The sequence below is a fragment of the Oncorhynchus mykiss genome, chromosome 27 (genome assembly GCF_013265735.2).
Source record: "Oncorhynchus mykiss isolate Arlee chromosome 27, USDA_OmykA_1.1, whole genome shotgun sequence".
NCBI classification, from domain to species: Eukaryota; Metazoa; Chordata; class Actinopteri; order Salmoniformes; family Salmonidae; genus Oncorhynchus; species Oncorhynchus mykiss.
In genome coordinates, this window is record NC_048591.1 from 44,665,674 (window position 1) to 44,693,094 (window position 27,421).

At 47.0% G+C, this 27,421-nt stretch overlaps 1 protein-coding gene across 1 annotated transcript in view; it reads right to left on the reverse strand.

The window, feature by feature from the left end:
- Positions 1-27,421, reverse strand: part of gbe1b (glucan (1,4-alpha-), branching enzyme 1b) — a 359,324-nt gene that overhangs the window by 303,355 nt on the left and 28,548 nt on the right. Inside the window, exon 2 of the mRNA XM_036964774.1 lies at positions 21,024-21,193. Coding sequence (XP_036820669.1) covers positions 21,024-21,193 — 170 coding nt within the window. The remainder of the gene's footprint in view (positions 1-21,023; positions 21,194-27,421) is intronic.

Sequence of the window (27,421 nt, forward strand, 5' to 3'; positions counted from 1 at the left end):
TTCTGATACTAGTGGGTCTACTCTGTAACAGGAGAGACGTTCTGATACTAGTGGGTCTACTCTGTAACGGGAGAGACGTTCTGATACTAGTGGGTCTACTCTAACAGGAGAGACGTTCTGATACTAGTGGGTCTACTCTAACAGGAGAGACGTTCTGATACTAGTGGGTCTACTCTAACAGGAGAGACGTTCTGATACTAGTGGGTCTACTCTAACAGGAGAGACGTTCTGATACTAGTGGGTCTACTCTGTAACAGGAGAGACGTTCTGATACTAGTGGGTCTACTCTGTAACAGGAGAGACGTTCTGATACTAGTGGGTCTACTCTGTAACAGGAGAGACGTTCTGATACTAGTGGGTCTACTCTGTAACGGGAGAGACGTTCTGATACTAGTGGGTCTACTCTAACAGGAGAGACGTTCTGATACTAGTGGGTCTACTCTAACAGGAGAGACGTTCTGATACTAGTGGGTCTACTCTAACAGGAGAGACGTTCTGATACTAGTGGGTCTACTCTAACAGGAGAGACGTTCTGATACTAGTGGGTCTACTCTGTAACAGGAGAGACGTTCTGATACTAGTGGGTCTACTCTGTAACGGGAGAGACGTTCTGATACTAGTGGGTCTACTCTAACAGGAGAGACGTTCTGATACTAGTGGGTCTACTCTAACAGGAGAGACGTTCTGATACTAGTGGGTCTACTCTAACAGGAGAGACGTTCTGATACTAGTGGGTCTACTCTAACAGGAGAGACGTTCTGATACTAGTGGGTCTACTCTGTAACAGGAGAGACGTTCTGATACTAGTGGGTCTACTCTGTAACGGGAGAGACGTTCTGATACTAGTGGGTCTACTCTGTAACGGGAGAGACGTTCTGATACTAGTGGGTCTACTCTGTAACAGGAGAGACGTTCTCATACTAGTGGGTCTACTCTGTAACAGGAGAGACGTTCTGATACTAGTGGGTCTACTCTAACAGGAGAGAAGTTCTGATACTAGTGGGTCTACTCTGTAACGGGAGAGACGTTCTGATACTAGTGGGTCTACTCTAACAGGAGAGACGTTCTGATACTAGTGGGTCTACTCTAACAGGAGAGACGTTCTGATACTAGTGGGTCTACTCTAACAGGAGAGACGTTCTGATACTAGTGGGTCTACTCTAACAGGAGAGACGTTCTGATACTAGTGGGTCTACTCTGTAACAGGAGAGACGTTCTGATACTAGTGGGTCTACTCTGTAACGGGAGAGACGTTCTGATACTAGTGGGTCTACTCTGTAACGGGAGAGACGTTCTGATACTAGTGGGTCTACTCTGTAACAGGAGAGACGTTCTCATACTAGTGGGTCTACTCTGTAACAGGAGAGACGTTCTGATACTAGTGGGTCTACTCTAACAGGAGAGAAGTTCTGATACTAGTGGGTCTACTCTGTAACGGGAGAGACGTTCTGATACTAGTGGGTCTACTCTGTAACAGGAGAGACGTTCTGATACTAGTGGGTCTACTCTAACAGGAGAGAAGTTCTGATACTAGTTGGTCTACTCTAACAGGAGAGACGTTCTGATACTAGTGGGTCTACTCTAACAGGAGAGACGTTCTGATACTAGTGGGTCTACTCTGTAACAGGAGAGACGTTCTGATACTAGTGGGTCTACTCTGTAACGGGAGAGACGTTCTGATACTAGTGGGTCTACTCTAACAGGAGAGACGTTCTGATACTAGTGGGTCTACTCTGTAACAGGAGAGACGTTCTGATACTAGTGGGTCTACTCTGTAACAGGAGAGACGTTCTGATACTAGTGGGTCTACTCTGTAACAGGAGAGACGTTCTGATACTAGTGGGTCTACTCTGTAACGGGAGAGACGTTCTGATACTAGTGGGTCTACTCTAACAGGAGAGACGTTCTGAAATGGGTCTACTCTGATGGGAGAGCTAGAGCCTGACCGGTAGAGAGCCAGAGCCTGACCGGTAGAGAGCTAGAGCCTGACCGGTAGAGAGCTAGAGCCTGATCCACTATCCTCTAGACTAGGGCACTATCCTCTAGACTAGGGCACTATATACTCTAGACTAGGGCACTATCCTCTAGACTAGGGCACTATCCTCTAGACTAGGGCACTATCCTCTAGACTAGGGCACTATCCTCTAGACTAGGGCACTATACTCTAGACTAGGGCACTATACTCTAGACTAGGGCACTATACTCTAGACTAGGGCACTATCCTCTAGACTAGGGCACTATCCTCTAGACTAGGGCACTATACTCTAGACTAGGGCACTATACTCTAGACTAGGGCACTATCCTCTAGACTAGGGCACTATACTCTAGACTAGGGCACTATACTCTAGACTAGGGCACTATCCTCTAGACTAGGGCACTATACTCTAGACTAGGGCACTATACTCTAGACTAGGGCACTATCCTCTAGACTAGGGCACTATACTCTAGACTAGGGCACTATCCTCTAGACTAGGGCACTATCCTCTAGACTAGGGCACTATCCTCTAGACTAGGGCACTATCCTCTAGACTAGGGCACTATACTCTAGACTAGGGCACTATACTCTAGACTAGGGCACTATACTCTAGACTAGGGCACTATACTCTAGACTAGGGCACTATCCTCTAGACTAGGGCACTATCCTCTAGACTAGGGCACTATCCTCTAGACTAGGGCACTATACTCTAGACTAGGGCACTATACTCTAGACTAGGGCACTATCCTCTAGACTAGGGCACTATCCTCTAGACTAGGGCACTATACTCTAGACTAGGGTTTAATCTTGGTACTGGAATAAACACACGATACAAATTATATTATCAGAAAATCATTGTAAAATGAAAATCAAGGCTATTTGAAGAATCTCAAATATATTTTGATTCGTTTAACACTTTTTTGGGTTACTACATGATTCCATATGTGTTATTTCGTAGTTTTGATGTCTTCACTATTATAATACAATGTAGAACATAGTACAAATAAAGAAAAACCCTTGAATGAGTAGGTGTTTGACAGGTAGTTTGACAGGTAGTGTACATGTAGATGGGGGTAAAGTGACTATACACAGATAATAAACAGAGAGTAGCAGCAGTCTAAAACAGGTGGTGGGGGACAGGTCAATGTAAATAGTCCAGGTGGCCATTTGATTAATTGTTAGGAAGTCTTATTTCTTGGGGGGGGGGGGGGGGGGGGTAGAAGCTGTTGAGGAGCCTTTTGGACCTAGACTTGGCGATCCGGTACCGCTTGCCGTGCGGTAGCAGAGAGAACAGTCCATGACTTGGTTGACTGGAGACTAAGTATTTTTTGGCACTTCCTCTGAACCCGACTAGTATATTAGGTCCTAGGCGGCGGGATTTGGCCCCCAGCGATATACTGGGCCGTACACACTACCCTCTGTAGCGCCTTACGGTTGGATGCAGAGCCAGTTGCCATACCAGGCGGTGATGCAACCGGTCAGGATGCTCTCGATGGTGCAGCTGTGATGAAGGGTCAGGATGAAGAACCACTGCTGTAGACGCTCAGGCAACAATAATACTTTATTTCTCTTAGCATGAAGAGCTCTATATGAAACCCTGGGGGGTTTACAGCCAAAATGCCACCCTACTGCCTATTTAGTGCACTTCTATTGATCAGGGCCCATGGGGTTCCTGTATTTGTATGTACAGGAAAAGGATGCCATTTAGGAAGCAGGATGTACGTATTATGTATCAAAACCAGCACCATATTCATGACCGGGGATTCTGGGCTTTTTCCATATCAGCTGTGAAATTGAAATCAAATAATTTGACGGAGCCAATGTCAAAACGTAATCTCTCTCTCTCTCGCTCCGTGTGCATGTGTAGACTCCTGTACGCGTGTCAGAATTTTCTCTCTCTCTCTCTCTCTCTCTCTCTCTCTCTCAGAATGTAATCTCTGCCAAAAATGAATATTGGGCCTGAGCCACAGCCCACGGTCTTTGCTGAATAATTAACAGACGAATAGACAGAGGGAAAGAGAGGGAAAGACAGAATGGAGGAAAGAACTGGAAGAAAAATCTATGAGGACAATAAACATTGGATTGGACCTGGGCTCTAGTAAACAGAATGAATACTGTGGGAGACTGTGGCTGCCTCCCAAATGGAACTCTATTCCCTGCGTCAGGGCTCTCCAACCCTGTTCCTGGAGAGATACCCTCCTGTAGGTTTTAACTCCAACCCTGTTCCTGGAGAGATACCCTCCTGTAGGTTATAACTCCAACCCTGTTCCTGGAGAGATGCTGTCCTGTAAGTTACAGGAGGGTCTCTCTCTAGGAACAGGGTCGGAGAGCCCTGTCCTATATAGTGTAGGAGAGCTATATAGTGTAGGAGAGCCCTGTCCTATATAGTGTAGGAGAGCCCTGTCCTATATAGTGTAGGAGAGCCCTGTCCTATATAGTGTAGGAGAGCCCTGTCCTATATAGGGTCGGAGAGCCCTGTCCTATATAGTGTAGGAGAGCCCTGTCCTATATAGTGTAGGAGAGCCCTGTCCTATATAGTGTAGGAGAGCCCTGTCCTATATAGTGTAGGAGAGCCCTGTCCTATATAGTGTAGGAGAGCCCTGTCCTATATAGTGTCGGAGAGCCCTGTCCTATATAGTGTAGGAGAGCCCTGTCCTATATAGTGTAGGAGAGCCCTGTCCTATATAGTGTCGGAGAGCCCTGTCCTATATAGTGTAGGAGAGCCCTGTCCTATATAGTGTAGGAGAGCCCTGTCCTATATAGTGTAGGAGAGCCCTGTCCTATATAGTGTAGGAGAGCCCTGTCCTATATAGTGTAGGAGAGCCCTGTCCTATATAGTGTAGGAGAGCCCTGTCCTATATAGTGTAGGAGAGCCCTGTCCTATATAGTGTAGGAGAGCCCTGTCCTATATAGTGTAGGAGAGCTATATAGTGTAGGAGAGCCCTGTCCTATATAGTGTAGGAGAGCCCTGTCCTATATAGTGTAGGAGAGCTATATAGTGTAGGAGAGCCCTGTCCTATATAGTGTAGGAGAGCCCTGTCCTATATAGTGTAGGAGAGCCCTGTCCTATATAGTGTAGGAGAGCCCTGTCCTATATAGTGTAGGAGAGCCCTGTCCTATATAGTGTAGGAGAGCCCTGTCCTATATAGTGTAGGAGAGCCCTGTCCTATATAGTGTCGGAGAGCCCTGTCCTATATAGTGTAGGAGAGCCCTGTCCTATATAGTGTAGGAGAGCTATATAGTGTAGGAGAGCCCTGTCCTATATAGTGTAGGAGAGCCCTGTCCTATATAGTGTAGGAGAGCTATATAGTGTAGGAGAGCCCTGTCCTATATAGTGTAGGAGAGCCCTGTCCTATATAGTGTCGGAGAGCCCTGTCCTATATAGTGTAGGAGAGCCCTGTCCTATATAGTGTAGGAGAGCCCTGTCCTATATAGTGTAGGAGAGCCCTGTCCTATATAGTGTCGGAGAGCCCTGTCCTATATAGTGTAGGAGAGCCCTGTCCTATATAGTGTAGGAGAGCCCTGTCCTATATAGTGTAGGAGAGCCCTGTCCTATATAGTGTAGGAGAGCCCTGTCCTATATAGTGTCGGAGAGCCCTGTCCTATATAGTGTAGGAGAGCCCTGTCCTATATAGTGTAGGAGAGCCCTGTCCTATATAGTGTAGGAGAGCCCTGTCCTATATAGTGTAGGAGAGCTATATAGTGTAGGAGAGCCCTGTCCTATATAGTGTAGGAGAGCCCTGTCCTATATAGTGTCGGAGAGCCCTGTCCTATATAGTGTAGGAGAGCCCTGTCCTATATAGTGTAGGAGAGCCCTGTCCTATATAGTGTAGGAGAGCCCTGTCCTATATAGTGTCGGAGAGCCCTGTCCTATATAGTGTAGGAGAGCCCTGTCCTATATAGTGTAGGAGAGCTATATAGTGTAGGAGAGCCCTGTCCTATATAGTGTAGGAGAGCCCTGTCCTATATAGTGTAGGAGAGCCCTGTCCTATATAGTGTAGGAGAGCCCTGTCCTATATAGTGTAGGAGAGCCCTGTCCTATATAGTGTCGGAGAGCCCTGTCCTATATAGTGTAGGAGAGCCCTGTCCTATATAGTGTAGGAGAGATATATAGTGTAGGAGAGCCCTGTCCTATATAGTGTAGGAGAGCCCTGTCCTATATAGTGTAGGAGAGCCCTGTCCTATATAGTGTAGGAGAGCCCTGTCCTATATAGTGTAGGAGAGCCCTGTCCTATATAGTGTAGGAGAGCCCTGTCCTATATAGTGTAGGAGAGCCCTGTCCTATATAGTGTAGGAGAGCCCTGTCCTATATAGTGTAGGAGAGCCCTGTCCTATATAGTGTAGGAGAGCCCTGTCCTATATAGTGTAGGAGAGCCCTGTCCTATATAGTGTAGGAGAGCCCTGTCCTATATAGTGATGGAGAGCCCTGTCCTATATAGTGTAGGAGAGCCCTGTCCTATATAGTGTAGGAGAGCCATGTCCTATATAGTGTCGGAGAGCCCTGTCCTATATAGTGTAGGAGAGCCCTGTCCTATATAGTGTAGGAGAGCCCTGTCCTATATAGTTTTGGAGAGCCCTGTCCTATATAGTGTAGGAGAGCCCTGTCCTATATAGTGTCGGAGAGCCCTGTCCTATATAGTGTAGGAGAGCCCTGTCCTATATAGTGTAGGAGAGCCCTGTCCTATATAGTGTAGGAGAGCCCTGTCCTATATAGTGTAGGAGAGCCCTGTCCTATATAGTGTAGGAGAGCCCTGTCCTATATAGTGTAGGAGAGCCCTGTCCTATATAGTGTCGGAGAGCCCTGTCCTATATAGTGTAGGAGAGCCCTGTCCTATATAGTGTAGGAGAGCCCTGTCCTATATAGTGTAGGAGAGCCCTGTCCTATATAGTGTAGGAGAGCCCTGTCCTATATAGTGTAGGAGAGCCCTGTCCTATATAGTGTCGGAGAGCCCTGTCCTATATAGTGTAGGAGAGCCCTGTCCTATATAGTGTAGGAGAGCCCTGTCCTATATAGTGTAGGAGAGCCCTGTCCTATATAGTGTAGGAGAGCCCTGTCCTATATAGTGTAGGAGAGCCCTGTCCTATATAGTGTAGGAGAGCCCTGTCCTATATAGTGTAGGAGAGCCCTGTCCTATATAGTGTCGGAGAGCCCTGTCCTATATAGTGTCGGAGAGCCCTGTCCTATATAGTGTAGGAGAGCCCTGTCCTATATAGTGTAGGAGAGCTATATAGTGTAGGAGAGCCCTGTCCTATATAGTGTAGGAGAGCCCTGTCCTATATAGTGTAGGAGAGCCCTGTCCTATATAGTGTAGGAGAGCCCTGTCCTATATAGTGTCGGAGAGCCCTGTCCTATATAGTGTCGGAGAGCCCTGTCCTATATAGTGTAGGAGAGCCCTGTCCTATTTAGTGTAGGAGAGCCCTGTCCTATATAGTGTAGGAGAGCCCTGTCCTATATAGTGTCGGAGAGCCCTGTCCTATATAGTGTAGGAGAGCCCTGTCCTATATAGTGTAGGAGAGCCCTGTCCTATATAGTGTAGGAGAGCCCTGTCCTATATAGTGTAGGAGAGCCCTGTCCTATATAGTGTAGGAGAGCCCTGTCCTATATAGTGTAGGAGAGCCCTGTCCTATATAGTGTAGGAGAGCCCTGTCCTATATAGTGTAGGAGAGCCCTGTCCTATATAGTGTAGGAGAGCCCTGTCCTATATAGTGTAGGAGAGCCCTGTCCTATATAGTGTAGGAGAGCCCTGTCCTATATAGTGTAGGAGAGCCCTGTCCTATATAGTGTAGGAGAGCCCTGTCCTATATAGTGTAGGAGAGCCCTGTCCTATATAGTGTCGGAGAGCCCTGTCCTATATAGTGTCGGAGAGCCCTGTCCTATATAGTGTCGGAGAGCCCTGTCCTATATAGTGTAGGAGAGCCCTGTCCTATATAGTGTAGGAGAGCCCTGTCCTATATAGTGTAGGAGAGCCCTGTCCTATATAGTGTAGGAGAGCCCTGTCCTATATAGTGTAGGAGAGCCCTGTCCTATATAGTGTAGGAGAGCCCTGTCCTATATAGTGTAGGAGAGCCCTGTCCTATATAGTGTAGGAGAGCCCTGTCCTATATAGTGTAGGAGAGCTATATAGTGTAGGAGAGCCCTGTCCTATATAGTGTAGGAGAGCCCTGTCCTATATAGTGTAGGAGAGCCCTGTCCTATATAGTGTAGGAGAGCTATATAGTGTAGGAGAGCCCTGTCCTATATAGTGTAGGAGAGCTATATAGTGTCGGAGAGCCCTGTCCTATATAGTGTAGGAGAGCTATATAGTGTAGGAGAGCCCTGTCCTATATAGTGTCGGAGAGCCCTGTCCTATATAGTGTAGGAGAGCCCTGTCCTATATAGTGTAGGAGAGCCCTGTCCTATATAGTGTAGGAGAGCTATATAGTGTCGGAGAGCCCTGTCCTATATAGTGTCGGAGAGCCCTGTCCTATATAGTGTAGGAGAGCCCTGTCCTATATAGTGTAGGAGAGCCCTGTCCTATATAGTGTAGGAGAGCCCTGTCCTATATAGTGTAGGAGAGCCCTGTCCTATATAGTGTAGGAGAGCCCTGTCCTATATAGTGTCGGAGAGCCCTGTCCTATATAGTGTAGGAGAGCCCTGTCCTATATAGTGTAGGAGAGCCCTGTCCTATATAGTGTAGGAGAGCCCTGTCCTATATAGTGTAGGAGAGCCCTGTCCTATATAGTGTAGGAGAGCTATATAGTGTCGGAGAGCCCTGTCCTATATAGTGTAGGAGAGCTATATAGTGTAGGAGAGCCCTGTCCTATATAGTGTAGGAGAGCTATATAGTGTAGGAGAGCCCTGTCCTATATAGTGTAGGAGAGCTATATAGTGTCGGAGAGCCCTGTCCTATATAGTGTAGGAGAGCTATATAGTGTAGGAGAGCCCTGTCCTATATAGTGTCGGAGAGCCCTGTCCTATATAGTGTAGGAGAGCCCTGTCCTATATAGGGTCGGAGAGCCCTGTCCTATATAGTGTAGGAGAGCCCTGTCCTATATAGTGTAGGAGAGCCCTGTCCTATATAGTGTAGGAGAGCCCTGTCCTATATAGTGTAGGAGAGCCCTGTCCTATATAGTGTCGGAGAGCCCTGTCCTATATAGTGTAGGAGAGCCCTGTCCTATATAGTGTAGGAGAGCCCTGTCCTATATAGTGTAGGAGAGCCCTGTCCTATATAGTGTCGGAGAGCCCTGTCCTATATAGTGTAGGAGAGCCCTGTCCTATATAGTGTAGGAGAGCCCTGTCCTATATAGTGTAGGAGAGCCCTGTCCTATATAGTGTAGGAGAGCCCTGTCCTATATAGTGTAGGAGAGCCCTGTCCTATATAGTGTAGGAGAGCCCTGTCCTATATAGTGTCGGAGAGCCCTGTCCTATATAGGGTCGGAGAGCCCTGTCCTATATAGTGTAGGAGAGCCCTGTCCTATATAGTGTAGGAGAGCCCTGTCCTATATAGTGTAGGAGAGCCCTGTCCTATATAGTGTAGGAGAGCCCTGTCCTATATAGTGTAGGAGAGCCCTGTCCTATATAGTGTAGGAGAGCCCTGTCCTATATAGTGTAGGAGAGCCCTGTCCTATATAGTGTAGGAGAGCCCTGTCCTATATAGTGTAGGAGAGCCCTGTCCTATATAGTGTAGGAGAGCCCTGTCCTATATAGTGTAGGAGAGCCCTGTCCTATATAGTGTCGGAGAGCCCTGTCCTATATAGTGTCGGAGAGCCCTGTCCTATATAGTGTAGGAGAGCCCTGTCCTATATAGTGTAGGAGAGCCCTGTCCTATATAGTGTAGGAGAGCCCTGTCCTATATAGTGTAGGAGAGCCCTGTCCTATATAGTGTAGGAGAGCCCTGTCCTATATAGTGTAGGAGAGCCCTGTCCTATATAGTGTAGGAGAGCCCTGTCCTATATAGTGTAGGAGAGCCCTGTCCTATATAGTGTAGGAGAGCCCTGTCCTATATAGTGTAGGAGAGCCCTGTCCTATATAGTGTAGGAGAGCCCTGTCCTATATAGTGTAGGAGAGCTATATAGTGTAGGAGAGCCCTGTCCTATATAGTGTAGGAGAGCTATATAGTGTAGGAGAGCCCTGTCCTATAGTGTAGGAGAGCCCTGTCCTATATAGTGTAGGAGAGCCCTGTCCTATATAGTGTCGGAGAGCCCTGTCCTATATAGTGTAGGAGAGCCCTGTCCTATATAGTGTAGGAGAGCCCTGTCCTATATAGTGTAGGAGAGCTATATAGTGTCGGAGAGCCCTGTCCTATATAGTGTAGGAGAGCCCTGTCCTATATAGTGTAGGAGAGCTATATAGTGTCGGAGAGCCCTGTCCTATATAGTGTAGGAGAGCCCTGTCCTATATAGGGTCGGAGAGCCCTGTCCTATATAGTGTAGGAGAGCCCTGTCCTATATAGTGTAGGAGAGCCCTGTCCTATATAGTGTAGGAGAGCCCTGTCCTATATAGTGTAGGAGAGCCCTGTCCTATATAGTGTCGGAGAGCCCTGTCCTATATAGTGTAGGAGAGCCCTGTCCTATATAGTGTAGGAGAGCCCTGTCCTATATAGTGTAGGAGAGCTATATAGTGTAGGAGAGCCCTGTCCTATATAGTGTAGGAGAGCCCTGTCCTATATAGTGTAGGAGAGCCCTGTCCTATATAGTGTCGGAGAGCCCTGTCCTATATAGTGTCGGAGAGCCCTGTCCTATATAGTGTAGGAGAGCCCTGTCCTATATAGTGTAGGAGAGCCCTGTCCTATATAGTGTAGGAGAGCCCTGTCCTATATAGTGTAGGAGAGCCCTGTCCTATATAGTGTAGGAGAGCCCTGTCCTATATAGTGTAGGAGAGCCCTGTCCTATATAGTGTAGGAGAGCCCTGTCCTATATAGTGTCGGAGAGCCCTGTCCTATATAGTGTAGGAGAGCCCTGTCCTATATAGTGTAGGAGAGCCCTGTCCTATATAGTGTAGGAGAGCCCTGTCCTATATAGTGTCGGAGAGCCCTGTCCTATATAGTGTCGGAGAGCCCTGTCCTATATAGTGTAGGAGAGCCCTGTCCTATATAGTGTAGGAGAGCCCTGTCCTATATAGTGTAGGAGAGCCCTGTCCTATATAGTGTAGGAGAGCCCTGTCCTATATAGTGTAGGAGAGCCCTGTCCTATATAGTGTAGGAGAGCCCTGTCCTATATAGTGTCGGAGAGCCCTGTCCTATATAGGGTCGGAGAGCACTGTCCTATATAGTGTCGGAGAGCCCTGTCCTATATAGTGTAGGAGAGCCCTGTCCTATATAGTGTAGGAGAGCCCTGTCCTATATAGTGTCGGAGAGCCCTGTCCTATATAGTGTAGGAGAGCTATATAGTGTAGGAGAGCCCTGTCCTATATAGTGTAGGAGAGCCCTGTCCTATATAGTGTCGGAGAGCCCTGTCCTATATAGTGTAGGAGAGCCCTGTCCTATATAGTGTAGGAGAGCCCTGTCCTATATAGTGTAGGAGAGCTATATAGTGTAGGAGAGCCCTGTCCTATATAGTGTAGGAGAGCCCTGTCCTATATAGTGTAGGAGAGCCCTGTCCTATATAGTGTAGGAGAGCTATATAGTGTAGGAGAGCCCTGTCCTATATAGTGTAGGAGAGCCCTGTCCTATATAGTGTAGGAGAGCCCTGTCCTATATAGTGTAGGAGAGCCCTGTCCTATATAGTGTAGGATAGCCCTGTCCTATATAGTGTCGGAGAGCCCTGTCCTATATAGTGTAGGAGAGCCCTGTCCTATATAGTGTAGGAGAGCCCTGTCCTATATAGTGTAGGAGAGCCCTGTCCTATATAGTGTAGGATAGCCCTGTCCTATATAGTGTAGGAGAGCCCTGTCCTATATAGTGTAGGAGAGCCCTGTCCTATATAGTGTAGGATAGCCCTGTCCTATATAGTGTCGGAGAGCCCTGTCCTATATAGTGTAGGAGAGCCCTGTCCTATATAGTGTAGGAGAGCCCTGTCCTATATAGTGTCGGAGAGCCCTGTCCTATATAGTGTCAGAGAGCCCTGTCCTATATAGTGTCGGAGAGCCCTGTCCTATATAGTGTCGGAGAGCCCTGTCCTATATAGTGTAGGAGAGCCCTGTCCTATATAGTGTAGGAGAGCCCTGTCCTATATAGTGTAGGAGAGCCCTGTCCTATATAGTGTCGGAGAGCCCTGTCCTATATAGTGTAGGAGAGCCCTGTCCTATATAGTGTAGGAGAGCCCTGTCCTATATAGTGTAGGAGAGCCCTGTCCTATATAGTGTAGGAGAGCCCTGTCCTATATAGTGTAGGAGAGCCCTGTCCTATATAGTGTCGGAGAGCCCTGTCCTATATAGTGTAGGAGAGCCCTGTCCTATATAGTGTAGGAGAGCCCTGTCCTATATAGTGTCGGAGAGCCCTGTCCTATATAGTGTAGGAGAGCCCTGTCCTATATAGTGTCGGAGAGCCCTGTCCTATATAGTGTAGGAGAGCCCTGTCCTATATAGTGTAGGAGAGCTATATAGTGTAGGAGAGCCCTGTCCTATATAGTGTAGGAGAGCCCTGTCCTATATAGTGTCGGAGAGCCCTGTCCTATATAGTGTAGGAGAGCCCTGTCCTATATAGTGTAGGAGAGCCCTGTCCTATATAGTGTAGGAGAGCCCTGTCCTATATAGTGTAGGAGAGCCCTGTCCTATATAGTGTCGGAGAGCCCTGTCCTATATAGTGTAGGAGAGCCCTGTCCTATATAGTGTAGGAGAGCCCTGTCCTATATAGTGTAGGAGAGCCCTGTCCTATATAGTGTAGGAGAGCCCTGTCCTATATAGTGTCGGAGAGCCCTGTCCTATATAGTGTAGGAGAGCCCTGTCCTATATAGTGTAGGAGAGCCCTGTCCTATATAGTGTAGGAGAGCCCTGTCCTATATAGTGTCGGAGAGCCCTGTCCTATATAGTGTAGGAGAGCCCTGTCCTATATAGTGTAGGAGAGCCCTGTCCTATATAGTGTAGGAGAGCCCTGTCCTATATAGTGTCGGAGAGCCCTGTCCTATATAGTGTAGGAGAGCCCTGTCCTATATAGTGTAGGAGAGCCCTGTCCTATATAGTGTAGGAGAGCTATATAGTGTAGGAGAGCCCTGTCCTATATAGTGTAGGAGAGCCCTGTCCTATATAGTGTAGGAGAGCCCTGTCCTATATAGTGTAGGAGAGCCCTGTCCTATATAGTGTAGGAGAGCCCTGTCCTATATAGTGTAGGAGAGCCCTGTCCTATATAGTGTAGGAGAGCCCTGTCCTATATAGTGTCGGAGAGCCCTGTCCTATATAGTGTAGGAGAGCCCTGTCCTATATAGTGTAGGAGAGCCCTGTCCTATATAGTGTAGGAGAGCCCTGTCCTATATAGTGTAGGAGAGCCCTGTCCTATATAGTGTAGGAGAGCTATATAGTGTAGGAGAGCCCTGTCCTATATAGTGTAGGAGAGCCCTGTCCTATATAGTGTAGGAGAGCCCTGTCCTATATAGTGTAGGAGAGCTATATAGTGTAGGAGAGCCCTGTCCTATATAGTGTCGGAGAGCCCTGTCCTATATAGTGTAGGAGAGCTATATAGTGTAGGAGAGCCCTGTCCTATATAGTGTAGGAGAGCCCTGTCCTATATAGTGTCGGAGAGCCCTGTCCTATATAGTGTCGGAGAGCCCTGTCCTATATAGTGTAGGAGAGCCCTGTCCTATATAGTGTAGGAGAGCCCTGTCCTATATAGTGTCGGAGAGCCCTGTCCTATATAGTGTCGGAGAGCCCTGTCCTATATAGTGTAGGAGAGCCCTGTCCTATATAGTGTCGGAGAGCCCTGTCCTATATAGTGTCGGAGAGCCCTGTCCTATATAGTGTCGGAGAGCCCTGTCCTATATAGTGTAGGAGAGCCCTGTCCTATATAGTGTAGGAGAGCCCTGTCCTATATAGTGCACTGCAAAGGGACTAGGGTGCCATCGGGACACAGAATGTGTTGTTCTGTTCTCTTTGTCATCACAACCCAGCTGCAGCTTGTCTGTTTGGTGAAGAACACATCCTGAATGGCACCCTATTCCCTATATAGTGCACTACTTTAGACCAGAGCCCTATAGAACCCTATTCCCTACATAGTGCACTACTTTTAACCAGAACCCAGTTGGGCCCTGTTCAAAAGTTGTGTACTACACAGCTCAAAAAAATAAAGGGAACACTTAAACAACACAATGTAACTCCAAGTCAATCACACTTCTGTGAAATCAAACTGTCCACTTAGGAAGCAACACTGATTGACAATACATTTCACATGCTGTTGTGCAAGTGGAATAGACAACAGGTGGAAATTATAGGCAATTAGCAAGACACCCCCCAATAAAGGAGTGGTTCTACAGGTGGTGACCACAGACCACTTCTCAGTTCCTATGCTTCCTGGGTCACTTTTGAATGCTGGCGGTGCTTTCACTCTAGTGGTAGCATGAGACGGAGTCTACAACCCACACAAGTGGCTCAGGTAGTGCAGCTCATCCAGGATGACACATCAATGCGAGCTGTGGCAAGAAGGTTTGCTGTGTCTGTCAGCGTAGTGTCCAGAGAATGGAGGCGCTACCAGGAGACAGGCCAGTACATCAGGAGATGTGGAGGAGGCCGTAGGAGGGCAACAACCCAGCAGCAGGACCGCTACCTCCGCCTTTGTGCAAGGAGGAGCAGGAGGAGCACTGCCAGAGCCCTGCAAAATGACCTCCAGCAGGCCACAAATGTACATGTGTCTGCTCAAACGGTCAGAAACAGACTACATGAGGGTGGTATGAGGGCCCGACGTCCACAGGTGGGGGTTGTGCTTACAGCCCAACACCGTGCAGGACGTTTGGCATTTGCCAGAGAACACCAAGATTGGCAAATTCGCCACTGGCGCCCTGCGCTCTTCACAGATGAAAGCAGGTTCACACTGAGCACATGTGACAGACGTGACAGAGTCTGGAGACGCCGTGGAGAACGTTCTGCTGCCTGCAACATCCTCCAGCATGACCGGTTTGGCGGTGGGTCAGTCATGGTGTGGGGTGGCATTTCTTTGGGGGGGCCGCACAGCCCTCCATGTGCTCGCCAGAGGTAGCCTGACTGCCATTAGGTACCGAGATGAGATCCTCAGACCCCTTGTGAGACCATATGCTGGTGCGGTTGGCCCTGGCTTCCTCCTAATGCAAGACAATGCTAGACCTCATGTGGCTGGAGCGTGTCAGAGGAAGAGGAAGGCATTGATGCTATGGACCAACTATGGACTGGCCCGCCCGTTCCCCAGACCTGAATCCAATTGAGCACATCTGGGACATCATGTCTCACTCCATCCACCAACGCCACGTTGCACCACAGACTGTCCAGGAGTTGGCGGATGCTTTAGTCCAGGTCTGGGAGGAGATCCCTCAGGAGACCATCCGCCACCTCATCAGGAGCATGCCCATGCGTTGTAGGGAGGTCATACAGGCACGTGGAGGCCACACACACACACACACACACACACACTACTGAGCCTAATTTTGACTTGTTGTAAGGACATTACATCAAAGTTGGATCAGCCTGTAGTGTGGTTTTCCACTTTAATTTTGAGTGTGACTCCAAATCCAGACCTCCATGGGTTGATAAATTTGATTTCCATTGATCATTTTTGTGTGAATTTGTTGTCAGCACATTCAACTATGTAAAGAAAAAAGTATTTAATAAGAATATTTCATTCATTCAGATCTAGGATGTTTTATTTTAGTGTTCCCTTTATTTTTTGAGCAGTGTATATATACACACACAGTTGAAGTCAGAAGTTTACACACACCTTGGCCAAATACGTTTAAACTCAGTTTTTCACAATTCCTGACATTTAATGTCCTGTCTTAGGTCAGTTAGGATCACCACTTTATTTTAAGAATGTGAAATGTCAGAATAATAGTAGAGAGAATGATTTATTTCAGCTATTCTTTCATTACATTCACAGTGGGTCAGAAGTTTACATACACTCAATTAGTATTTGGTAGCATTGCCTTTAAATTGAGTTTGGGACAGTGCACATTAAGTGCCAGTTTTAGCCAACTGGCTAATTTTCAAAATCAGTCCCTGGGCAGATTATTAAAAACAATTACAATACAGACAATCAATGAGCACCCCTATTTAATAAAAATATATTTTAGGATGTGTTATTTTAGTGTTCCCTTTATTTTTTTGAGTAGAGTATATAGGGGATGGGGTGCCATTTGAACCACATCTTTGTTTGGAGCAGGGGACAGAACAGCAGCAGGACAGAACAGCAGCAGGGGGACAGAACAGCAGCGGGACAGAACAGCAGCAGGACAGAACAGCAGCAGGGGGACAGAACAGCAGCGGGACAGAACAGCAGCAGGACAGAACAGCAGCAGGGGGACAGAACAGCAGCGGGACAGAACAGCAGCAGGACAGAACAGCAGCAGGGGGACAGAACAGCAGCAGGGGGACAGAACAGCAGCAGGGGGACAGAACAGCAGCGGGACAGAACAGCAGCAGGGGGACAGAACAGCAGCGGGACAGAACAGCAGCGGGACAGAACAGCAGCAGCGGGACAGACCAGCAGGGGGACAGACCAGCAGCAGGGGGACAGACCAGCAGCAGGGGGACAGAACAGCAGCAGGACGACAGAACAGCAGCAGGACGACAGAACAGCAGCAGGACGACAGAACAGCAGCAGGACGACAGAACAGCAGCAGGACGACAGAACAGCAGCAGGACGACAGAACAGCAGCAGGACGACAGAACAGCAGCAGGATGACAATGTCAGCAGCAGGACGACAGAACAGCAGCAGGACGACAAGAACAGCAGCAGGGGGACAGAACAGCAGCAGGACAGAACAGCAGCAGGACAGCAGCAGTGTGAGAGAACAGCAAGAGGGGGAAAGAACAGCAGCAGGGGGACAGAACAGCAGCAGCAGCGGGACAGAACAGCAGCAGCGGGACAGAACAGCAGCAGCGGGACAGAACAGCAGCAGCGGGACAGAACAGCAGCAGCGGGACAGAACAGCAGCAGCAGCAGGACAGAACAGTAGCAGGACAGCAGCAGGGGGACAGAACAGCAGCAGTGGGACAGAACAGCAGCAGCGGGACAGAACAGCAGCAGCGGGACAGAACAGCAGCAGGGGGACAGAACAGCAGCAGCGGGACAGAACAGCAGCAGAGGGACAGAACAGCAGCAGAGGGACAGAACAGCAGCAGGACAGCAGCAGTGTGACAGAACAGCAGCAGAGAACAGCAGCAGTGTGACAGAACAGCAGCAGCGGGACAGAACAGCAGCAGCGGGACAGAACAGCAGCAGCGGGACAGAACAGCAGCAGCGGGACAGAACAGCAGCAGCGGGACAGAACAGCAGCAGCGGGACAGAACAGCAGCAGGGGGACAGAACAGCAGCAGTGTGACAGAACAGCATCAGGGGGACAGAACAGCAGCAGCGTGACAGAACAGCAGCAGCGGGACAGAACAGCAGCAGCGGGACAGAACAGCAGCAGCGGGACAGAACAGCAGCAGCGGGACAGAACAGCAGCAGCGGGACAGAACAGCAGCAGGGGGACAGAACAGCAGCAGCGGGACAGAACAGCAGCAGCGGGACAGCAGCAGCGGGACAGAACAGCATCGGGACAGAACAGCAGCAGAGGGACAGAACAGCAGCAGGACAGCAGCAGTGTGACAGAACAGCAGCAGCGGGACAGAACAGCAGCAGGACAGCAGCAGCGGGACAGAACAGCAGCAGGACAGCAGCAGCGGGACAGAACAGCAGCAGCGGGACAGAGCAGCAGCAGGACAGCAGCAGGGGGACAGAACAGCAGCAGGGGGACAGAACAGCAGCAGCGGGACAGAACAGCAGCAGGGGGACAGAACAGCAGCAGAGGGACAGAACAGCAGCAGAGGGACAGAACAGCAGCAGAGGGACAGAACAGCAGCAGAGGGACAGAACAGCAGCAGTGGGACAGAACAGCAGCAGTGGGACAGAACAGCAGCAGTGGGACAGAACAGCAGCAGCGGGACAGAGCAGCAGCAGCGGGACAGAGCAGCAGCAGGACAGCAGCAGGGGGACAGAACAGCAGCAGAGGGACAGAACAGCGAGGGACAGAACAGCAGCAGCGGGACAGACCAGCAGCAGGACAGCAGCAGGGGGACAGAACAGCAGCAGCGGGACAGAGCAGCAGCAGAACAGCAGCAGGGGGACAGAACAGCAGCAGGGGGACAGAACAGCAGCAGCGGGACAGAACAGCAGCAGAGGGACAGAACAGCAGCAGGACAGCAGCAGTGTGTGTCCCCAGCCTGCCTACTGCACTCTGTTCACATGATGCTTTACTCCTCAACAACTCATTTATGGTTTTCTAATTAGAACGTCTGTTAATTGCCTCGTTAAGTGATTTCATTGGGCCACAAGATTTTTAAAAACATGAATATTAGCTTTCTTGATTATTTTGGATGTGTAATTCTGTCCATTATCAAAATGAGGAGATCTACAAAACAAACGAGTCATTTCTAATGAGATGTAATGTAATCATCTAATGGTCCTTCATTAGTTGGGCAGAAGAAAGAATAAACGAAAACTCCTAATGAAGATAGAAAGGAAATGGCACCCTATTCCTTATATAGTGCACTACTTTAGACCAGAGCCCTATGGCACCATATTCCCTATATAGTGCACTACTTTAGACCAGAGCCCTATGGCACCATATTCCCTATATAGTGCACTACTTTAGACCAGAGCCCTATGGCACCATACTCCCTATATAGTGCAATACTTTATACCAGAGCCCTATGGCACCCTATTCCCTATATAGTGCACTACTTTAGACCAGAGTTCTATGAGCCTGCACTCTCTACTGGTCTTTCTGTGATTCCTTGCATCCTTCTGAGCAGTATGAAAAGGTCCAAGGTCACTTCCCTCGTAACTTCTTCTCCAATGGTTTTTGAGAAGGAGGTGAGGAGAGAGGATGTGAGGAATCAAGGAAAGATGACTCAAGAAAGAGGGTGTGTAGCAGATTCAGCTGAACAGATACTCTGTAACCTGTAATTTTCCTCCAGGTGTTTTCTAGAACCAAAGGGTCAACCTCTGCTTGAGCTGCTCATCAATTAATCAACTCCTTTTTTTCCCCGTGCCTAAGTATGAAGCATGCCAGTCAGACCATTCTGTATCGGTCTACCTTCAAAGTAGAGGCCAAAGGGAAGAGAGCTCAGAGAGTACTTCTAACAGAACAAAGGCCGAACCAATCATGATTGATTTGTGTGTGTGTGTGTGTGTGTGTGTGTGTGTGTGTGTGTGTGTGTGTGTGTGTGTGTGTGTGTGTGTGTGTTTTGAAAACCCCTTCAGGAAAACACTCTGTTGCCTTTGTTTTCAACTATTTACAAAAAACACCAACTTCAAGGGTATCTAACAATAAAGTTAACATCCAAACTACAGTTAGGACAGATCAGGTCAAACCTCCAATTATATAAAAACAGCATCACAAGGGAAACAGATGGTAATAACAGCATCACAAGGGACACAGATGGTAATAACAGCATCACAAGGGAAACAGATGGGTAATAACAGCATCACAAGGGAAACAGATGGGTAATAACAGCATCACAAGGGAAACAGATGGGTAATAACAGCATCACAAGGGAAACAGATGGTAATAACAGCATCACAAGGGAAACAGATGGGTAATAACAGCATCACAAGGGAAACAGATGGTAATAACAGCATCACAAGGGAAACAGATGGGTAATAACAGCATCACAAGGGAAACAGATGGTAATAACAGCATCACAAGGGAAACAGATGGTAATAACAGCATCACAAGGGAAACAGATGGTAATAACAGCATCACAAGGGAAACAGATGGGTAATAACAGCATCACAAGGGGAACAGATGGGTAATAACAGCATCACAAGGGAAACAGATGGTAATAACAGCATCACAAGGGAAACAGATGGGTAATAACAGCATCACAAGGGAAACAGATGGGTAATAACAGCATCACAAGGGAAACAGATGGTAATAACAGCATCACAAGGGAAACAGATGGGTAATAACAGCATCACAAGGGAAACAGATGGGTAATAACAGCATCACAAGGGAAACCGATGGGTAATAACAGCATCACAAGGGAAACCGATGGGTAATAACAGCATCACAAGGGAAACAGATGGTAATAACAGCATCACAAGGGAAACAGATGGTAATAACAGCATCACAAGGGAAACAGATGGTAATAACAGCATCACAAGGGAAACCGATGGGAAATAACAGCATCACAAGGGAAATAGATGGTAATAACAGCATCACAAGGGAAACAGATGGTAATAACAGCATCACAAGGGAAACAGATGGTAATAACAGCATCACAAGGGAAACAGATGGGTAATAACAGCATCACAAGGGAAACAGATGGGTAATAACAGCATCACAAGGGAAACCGATGGGAAATAACAGCATAAAAAGGGAAACAGATGGTAATAACAGCATCACAAGGGAAACAGATGGTAATAACAGCATCACAAGGGAAACAGATGGTCATAACAGCATCACAAGGGAAACAGATTGTAATAACAGCATCACAAGGGAAACAGATTGTAATAACAGCATCACAAGGGAAACAGATTGTAATAACAGCATCACAAGGGAAACAGATAGTAATAACAGCATCACAAGGGAAACAGATGGGTAAAAACAGCATCACAAGGGAAACAGATTGTAATAACAGCATCACAAGGGAAACAGATGGGTAATAACAGCATCACAAGGGAAACAGATGGTAATAACAATATCACAAGGGAAACAGATGGCAATAACAGCATCACAAGGGAAACAGATGGTAACAACAGCATCACAAGGGAAACAGATGGGTAATAACAGCATCACAAGGGAAACAGATGGGTAAAAACAGCATCACAAGGGAAACAGATGGGTAATAACAGCATCAAAAGGGAAACAGATGGGTAATAACAGCATAACAGTGTGTGTGTGTGTGTGTGTGTGTCACTCTGCGCGTGTGTGTGTGTGTGTGTGTGTGTGTGTCTGCTACAGTACTCACTGAAGTCTCCAGTAAGGAAAAGGGCCTCCGCGGCTGGGGCCCACTCCCTCAACACCAGTCTGTTGTCAGCCATGCGGTTCACGCCAAAGGTCCTGTAGCTTCTAGTGAACTGATCAAAGCCCCCTTCTGCCTCCTCCAGGAGGAACAGACGCTTCTCAAACAGCCCATACCTGAGAGAAAGAGAGACAGACAGAGAGACAGAGATACAGAGAGAGAGGAGAGAGACAGAGACACAGACAGACAGAGAGACACACACAGAGAGAGAAAGAGACAGAGAGAAAGAGACAGAGAGACAGAGAAAGAGAGAGAGAGAGACACACAGAGAGAGAGAGAGAGACACAGAGAGAGAGAGAGAGACACAGAGAGAGACACAGAGATACAGAGGAGGAGAGAGACAGACAGAGTGGAGAGAGACAGACAGACACAGAGGAGAGAGACAGAGACAGACACAGAGGAGAGACAGACAGAGATACAGAGGAGAGGAGAGAGACAGACACAGAGACACAGAGAGAGAGAGAAAGAGACAGAGAGAAAGAGAGAGAGAAAGAGACAGAGACAGAGACAGAGAAAGAGAGACACACAGAGAGAGAGAGACAGAGATACAGAGGAGAGGAGAGACAGACAGACAGACACAGAGGAGAGAGAGACAGAGAGACAGACACAGAGGAGAGACAGACACAGAGATACAGAGGAGAGAGACAGACAGACAGACACAGAGAGACAGACAGACAGACACAGAGAGACAGACACAGAGGAGAGACAGACACAGAGATACAGAGGAGAGAGACAGACAGACACAGAGAGACAGACAGACAGACAGAGGAGAGAGACAGACAGACAGAGGAGAGAGAGACAGACAGACACAGAGGAGAGAGAGACAGAGAGACAGACACAGAGGAGAGACAGACACAGAGATACAGAGGAGAGAGACAGACAGACAGACACAGAGAGACAGACAGACAGAGGAGAGAGAGACAGACAGAGGAGAGAGAGACACAGACAGTGTCGTTAATAACAGAGAAGGAACTGGGAAAGATCACAACTCCCCAGGACTAAATCATGGATAGAATCGGCATGGTCAATAACAGTAAATAGAAAGCAATATTAATGACTCAGGCCAAGAACCAAAAATACTAGAGATGTGTTGATCAGTGTTCAATCACCACCCAAAGGACATCCAGACAACTTGAAAACTGTGGGAACCATTGGAGTCAACATGAGACAGCATTCCAGTGGAACACTAAAATAGTCAAATTCACACACTTATCAAGAGAACATCCCTGGTCGTCCCTACTGCCTCTGATCTGGAGGACTCACTAAACAGAGAACATCCCTGGTCATCTCTACTGCCTCTGATCTGGAGGACTCACTAAACAGAGAACATCCCTGGTCATCCCTACTGCCTCTGATCTGGAGGACTCACTAAACAGAGAACAACCCTGGTCATCCCTACTGCCTCTGATCTGGAGGACTCACTAAACAGAGAACATCCCTGGTCATCCCTACTGTCTCTGATCTGGAGGACTCACTAAACAGAGAACATCCCTGGTCATCCCTACTGCCTCTGATCTGGAGGACTCACTAAACAGAGAACATCCCTGGTCATCTCTACTGCCTCTGATCTGGAGGACTCACTAAACAGAGAACATCCCTGGTCATCTCTACTGCCTCTGATCTGACTGACTCACTAAACAGAAATACTATGCTTGTAAAGTACCATTTAAGATGGAGGCTACCTATAGCTGGGTAGACTGCCCTAAAAGGAGGCGGGGCTAGCTATAGCTGGGTAGACTGCCCTAAATGGAGGCGGGGCTAGCTATAGCTGGGTAGACTGCCCTAAATGGAGGCGGGGCTAGCTATAGCTGGGTAGACTGCCCTAAATGGAGGCGGGGCTAGCTATAGCTGGGTAGACTGCCCTAAATGGAGGCGGGGCTAGCTATAGCTGGGTAGACTGCCCTAAATGGAGGCGGGGCTAGCTATAGCTGGGTAGACTGCCCTAAATGGAGGCGGGGCTAGCTATAGCTGGGTAGACTGCCCTAAATGGAGGCGGGGCTAGCTATAGCTGGGTAGACTGCCCTAAATGGAGGCGGGGCTAGCTATAGCTGGGTAGACTGCCCTAAATGGAGGCTATGCTAGCTATAGCTGGGTAGGTAGACTGCCCTAAATGGAGGCTAGCTATAGCTGGGTAGACTGCCCTAAATGGAGGCTATAGGTAGGCATAGAACACAGTCAATGTAACACACACACAATATTAATGCTATAGCGAAGAGGTTGGTGAGCTATATGCGGACGTGGTTGTTGCAATATCAACCCCATATTTGGTATACAGTCTAAAATGTAGGTCTATCTGAGTAGCCTCTTGCTTTACCTTGGGACCGCATTCGAGGGCATTCAAAATCAATACATAAACATCATTATACAAAATGGATAGGCTGTCTTGCAAAGAGCATTCATATTTTAACACCTGCCTCACATCAACATACTGTAAGCCATCGACAATGCTCACAAAAATGATCCTAATTTCAGTCACCGTTAATGTGTAAAGGCAGTTATGATCTTACATGCATTTTAATTCATATATTATTTTTAAATCAAACGATATCAAACCGAATATGTCCCTATAACCTCTCCCGTACGGGGTCACTATGTAACCAGGACACCATGTCGCCAGGAAACCATGTCGCCAGGAAACCATGCCGCCAGGAAACCATGCCGCCAGGACACCATGTCACAACAGTGCCTTGCGAAAGAATTCACCGCCTTGGTGTTTTTCCTATTTTGTTGCATTACAACCTGTAATTTAAATAGATTTTTATTTGGATTTCATAGAATGGACATACACAAAATAGTCCAAATTGGTGAAGTGAAAAAAAATTACTTGTTTCAAAAAATAAAAAATAAACAGAAAAATGGTGTGTGCATATCTATTCCCCCCTTTACTATGAAGTACCTAAATAAGATCTGGTGTGGAGGTCGACCAAGTATGATTTTTCAACGCTGACACCAATACCAATTATTAGGAGGACCAAAAAAAAGACGATACCGATTGGTCTGACAATTTTTTTTATGCATTTGTAATAATGACAATTACAACAATACTGAATGAACACTTATTTTAACTTAATATAATACATCAATAAAATCAATTTAGCCTCAAATAAATAATGAATCATGTTCAATTTGGTTTAAATAATGCAAAAACAAAGTGTTAGAGAAGAAAGTAAAAGTGCAATATGTGCCATGTAAGAAAGCTAACGTTTAAGTTCCTTGCTCAGAACATGAGAACATATGAAAGCTGGTGGTTCCTTTTAACACGAGTCTTCAATATTCCAGGTAATAAGTTATAGGACTCTCTCACTCTATACCATTTGTATTTCATTAACCTTGGCTATTGGATGTTCTTATAGGCACTTTAGTATTGCCAGTGTAACAGTATAGCTCCCGTCCCTCTCCTCGCCCCTACCTGGGCTCGAACCAGGAACACATCGACAACAGCCACCTTCGAAGCATCGTTACCCATGCAGAGCAAGGGGAACAACTACTCCAAGTCTCAGAGCGAGTGATGTTTGAAACTATTAGCAAGCACCCCGCTAACTAGCTAGCCATTTCACATCGGTTACACCAGCCTCATCTCGGGAGTTGATGGGCTTGAAGTCATAGCGCAATGCTTGGCGCACAACGAAGAGCTGCTGGCAAAACGCACTAAAGTGCTGTTTGAATGAATGCTTACGAGCCTGCTGGTACCTACCACCGCTCAGTCAGACTGCTCTATCAAATCATAGAATTAATTATGACATAATAAAACACAGAAATACGAGCCTTCGGTCATTAATATGGTTGAATCCGGAAACTATCATCTCGAAAACAAAACGTTTATTCTTTCAGTGAAATATGGAACCGTTACGTATTTTATCTAATGGGTGGCATCCATCAGTCTAAATATTCCTGTTAACATTGAAGGTTGTGCAATGTTATGTCATAATTACGTAATATTCTGGCAAATTAGGCGGCCCAAACGGTTGCATATAACCTGACTCTGTTGTAACGACTCTCGTCGGTGGAAGGAGAGGAGGACCAAACGGTTGCATCTTACCTGACTCTGTTGTAACGACTCTCGTCGGTGGAAGAAGAGGAGGACCAAACCGTTACATATAACCCGACTCTGTTGTAACGACTCTCGTCGGTGGAAGGAGAGGAGGACCAAACCGTTGCATATAACCCGACTCTGTTGTAACGACTCTCGTCGGTGGAAGGAGAGGAGGACCAAAGCGCAGCGTGGTACGTTGCCATATTTAGTGGAATACTTTTTCAATACGAACAAAAAACAATAAACAGACAAAAACCGACGAAGCTACAGTCCTGAACTAGTGAACATAGAATACATGAACAATCACCTACCAACAAAAGTGAAAACAGGCCACCTTAATATGGTTCCCAATCAGAGACAATGCAAAACACCTGCCTCTGATTGAGAACCATATCAGGCCAATCAGACAAACCTAACATAGAAACATAGACTATACCCACCCAGCTCACGTCCTGACCAACTAAATAAAGACAAAACAAAGGAAATAAGGTCAGGAACGTGACAGAAATGACACAATTTCACCTGGTTAATATTGCCTGCTAACCTGGATTTATTTTAGCTAAATATGCATGTTTAAAAATATATACTTCTATACTTATTGATTTTAAGAAAGGCATTGGTGTTTATGGTTAGGTATACGTTGGAGCAACGACAGTCCTTTTTCGCGAATATGCACCGCATCGATTATATGCAACACAGGACAAGCTAGATAAACTAGTAATATCATCAACCATGTGTAGTTAACTAGTGATTATGATTGATTGATTGTTTCTTATAAGATAAGTTTAATGCTAGCTAGCATCTTACCTTGGCTTACTGCATTCGCGTAACAGGCAGGCTCCTCGTGGAGTGCAATGAGAGGCAGGTGGTTAGAGCGTTGGACTAGTTAACCGTAAGGCTGCAAGACTGAATCCCCCGAGCTGACAAGGTAAACATCTGTCGTTATGACCCTGAACGAGGCAGTTAACCCACCGTTCCTAGGCTGTCATTGAAAATAAGAATGTGTTCTTAACTGGCCTAGTTAAATAAAGGTGTTAAAATATATTTAAGTAGTTAAAAGATGAAATAAAAGGTGTTAAAAAATATAATAATCTGTGTCCAAAAATACCAATTTCCGATTGTTATGAAAACTTTAAAATCGGCCCTAAATAAAAAAATTAAAAAAAATTAAAAAAATCGGCCATTCCGATTAAATCGGTCGACCTCTAATCTGTGGCAATCAATTACCTTCAGATGTCACATAAATAGTTAAATAAAGTTCACCTGTGTGCAATCTAATGTCACATGATCTCAGTATACGCACACACACACACACACACACGTGTTCTGAAAGGCCCCAGAGTCTGCAACACCACTAAGCAGGGGACACCACCAAGAAAGTGGCCCTAAGAAGGTCAGGGACAAAGATGTGGAGAAGTACAGATCTGGATTGGGTTATAAAAAAAATATCTGAAACTTTTTTTCCCACAGCGCACCATTAAATCCATTATTTAAAAAATGGAAAGAACATGGCACCACAACAAACCTGCCAAGAGAAGGCCGCCCACCAAAACTCACAGACCAGGCAAGGAGGGCATTGATCAGAGAGGCAACAAAAGAGACCAAAGATACCCCTGAAGGAGCTGCAAAGCTCCACAGCGGAGATTGGAGTATCTGTCCATAGGACCACTTTAAGCCGTACACTCCACAGAGCTGGGCTTAATGGAAGAGTGGCCAGAAAAATGCCATTGCTTAAAGGAAGCAATAGGTAAACACAATTGGTGCTCATCAAAAGGCATGTGGGAGACTCCCAAACATATGAAAGAAGGTACTCTGGTCAGATGAGACTAAAATGTAGCTTTTTGGCCATCAAGGAAAATGCTATGTCTGGCGCAAACCCAACACCTCATCACCCAGAGAATATCATCCCCACAGTGAAGCATGGTGGTGGCAGCATCATGCTGTGGAGATGTGTTTCATCAGCAGGGACTGGGAAACTGGTCAGAATTGAAGGAATGATGGGTGGCACTAAATACAGGGAAATTCTTGAAGGAAACCTGTTTCAGTCTTCCAGAGATTTGAGACTGGGACGGAGGTTCACCTTCCTGCAGGACAATGACCCTAAGCATACTTCTAAAGCATCACTCGAGTGGTTTAAGGGGAAACCTTTAAATATCTTGGAACGGCCTAGTCAAAGCCCAGATCTCAATCCAATTGAGAATCTGTGGTATGACAGCAATCTGTACACCAGCGGAATCCATCCAACTTGAAGGAGCTGGAGCAATTTTGCCTTGAAGAATGGGCAAAAATCCCAGTGGCTTGATGTGCCAAG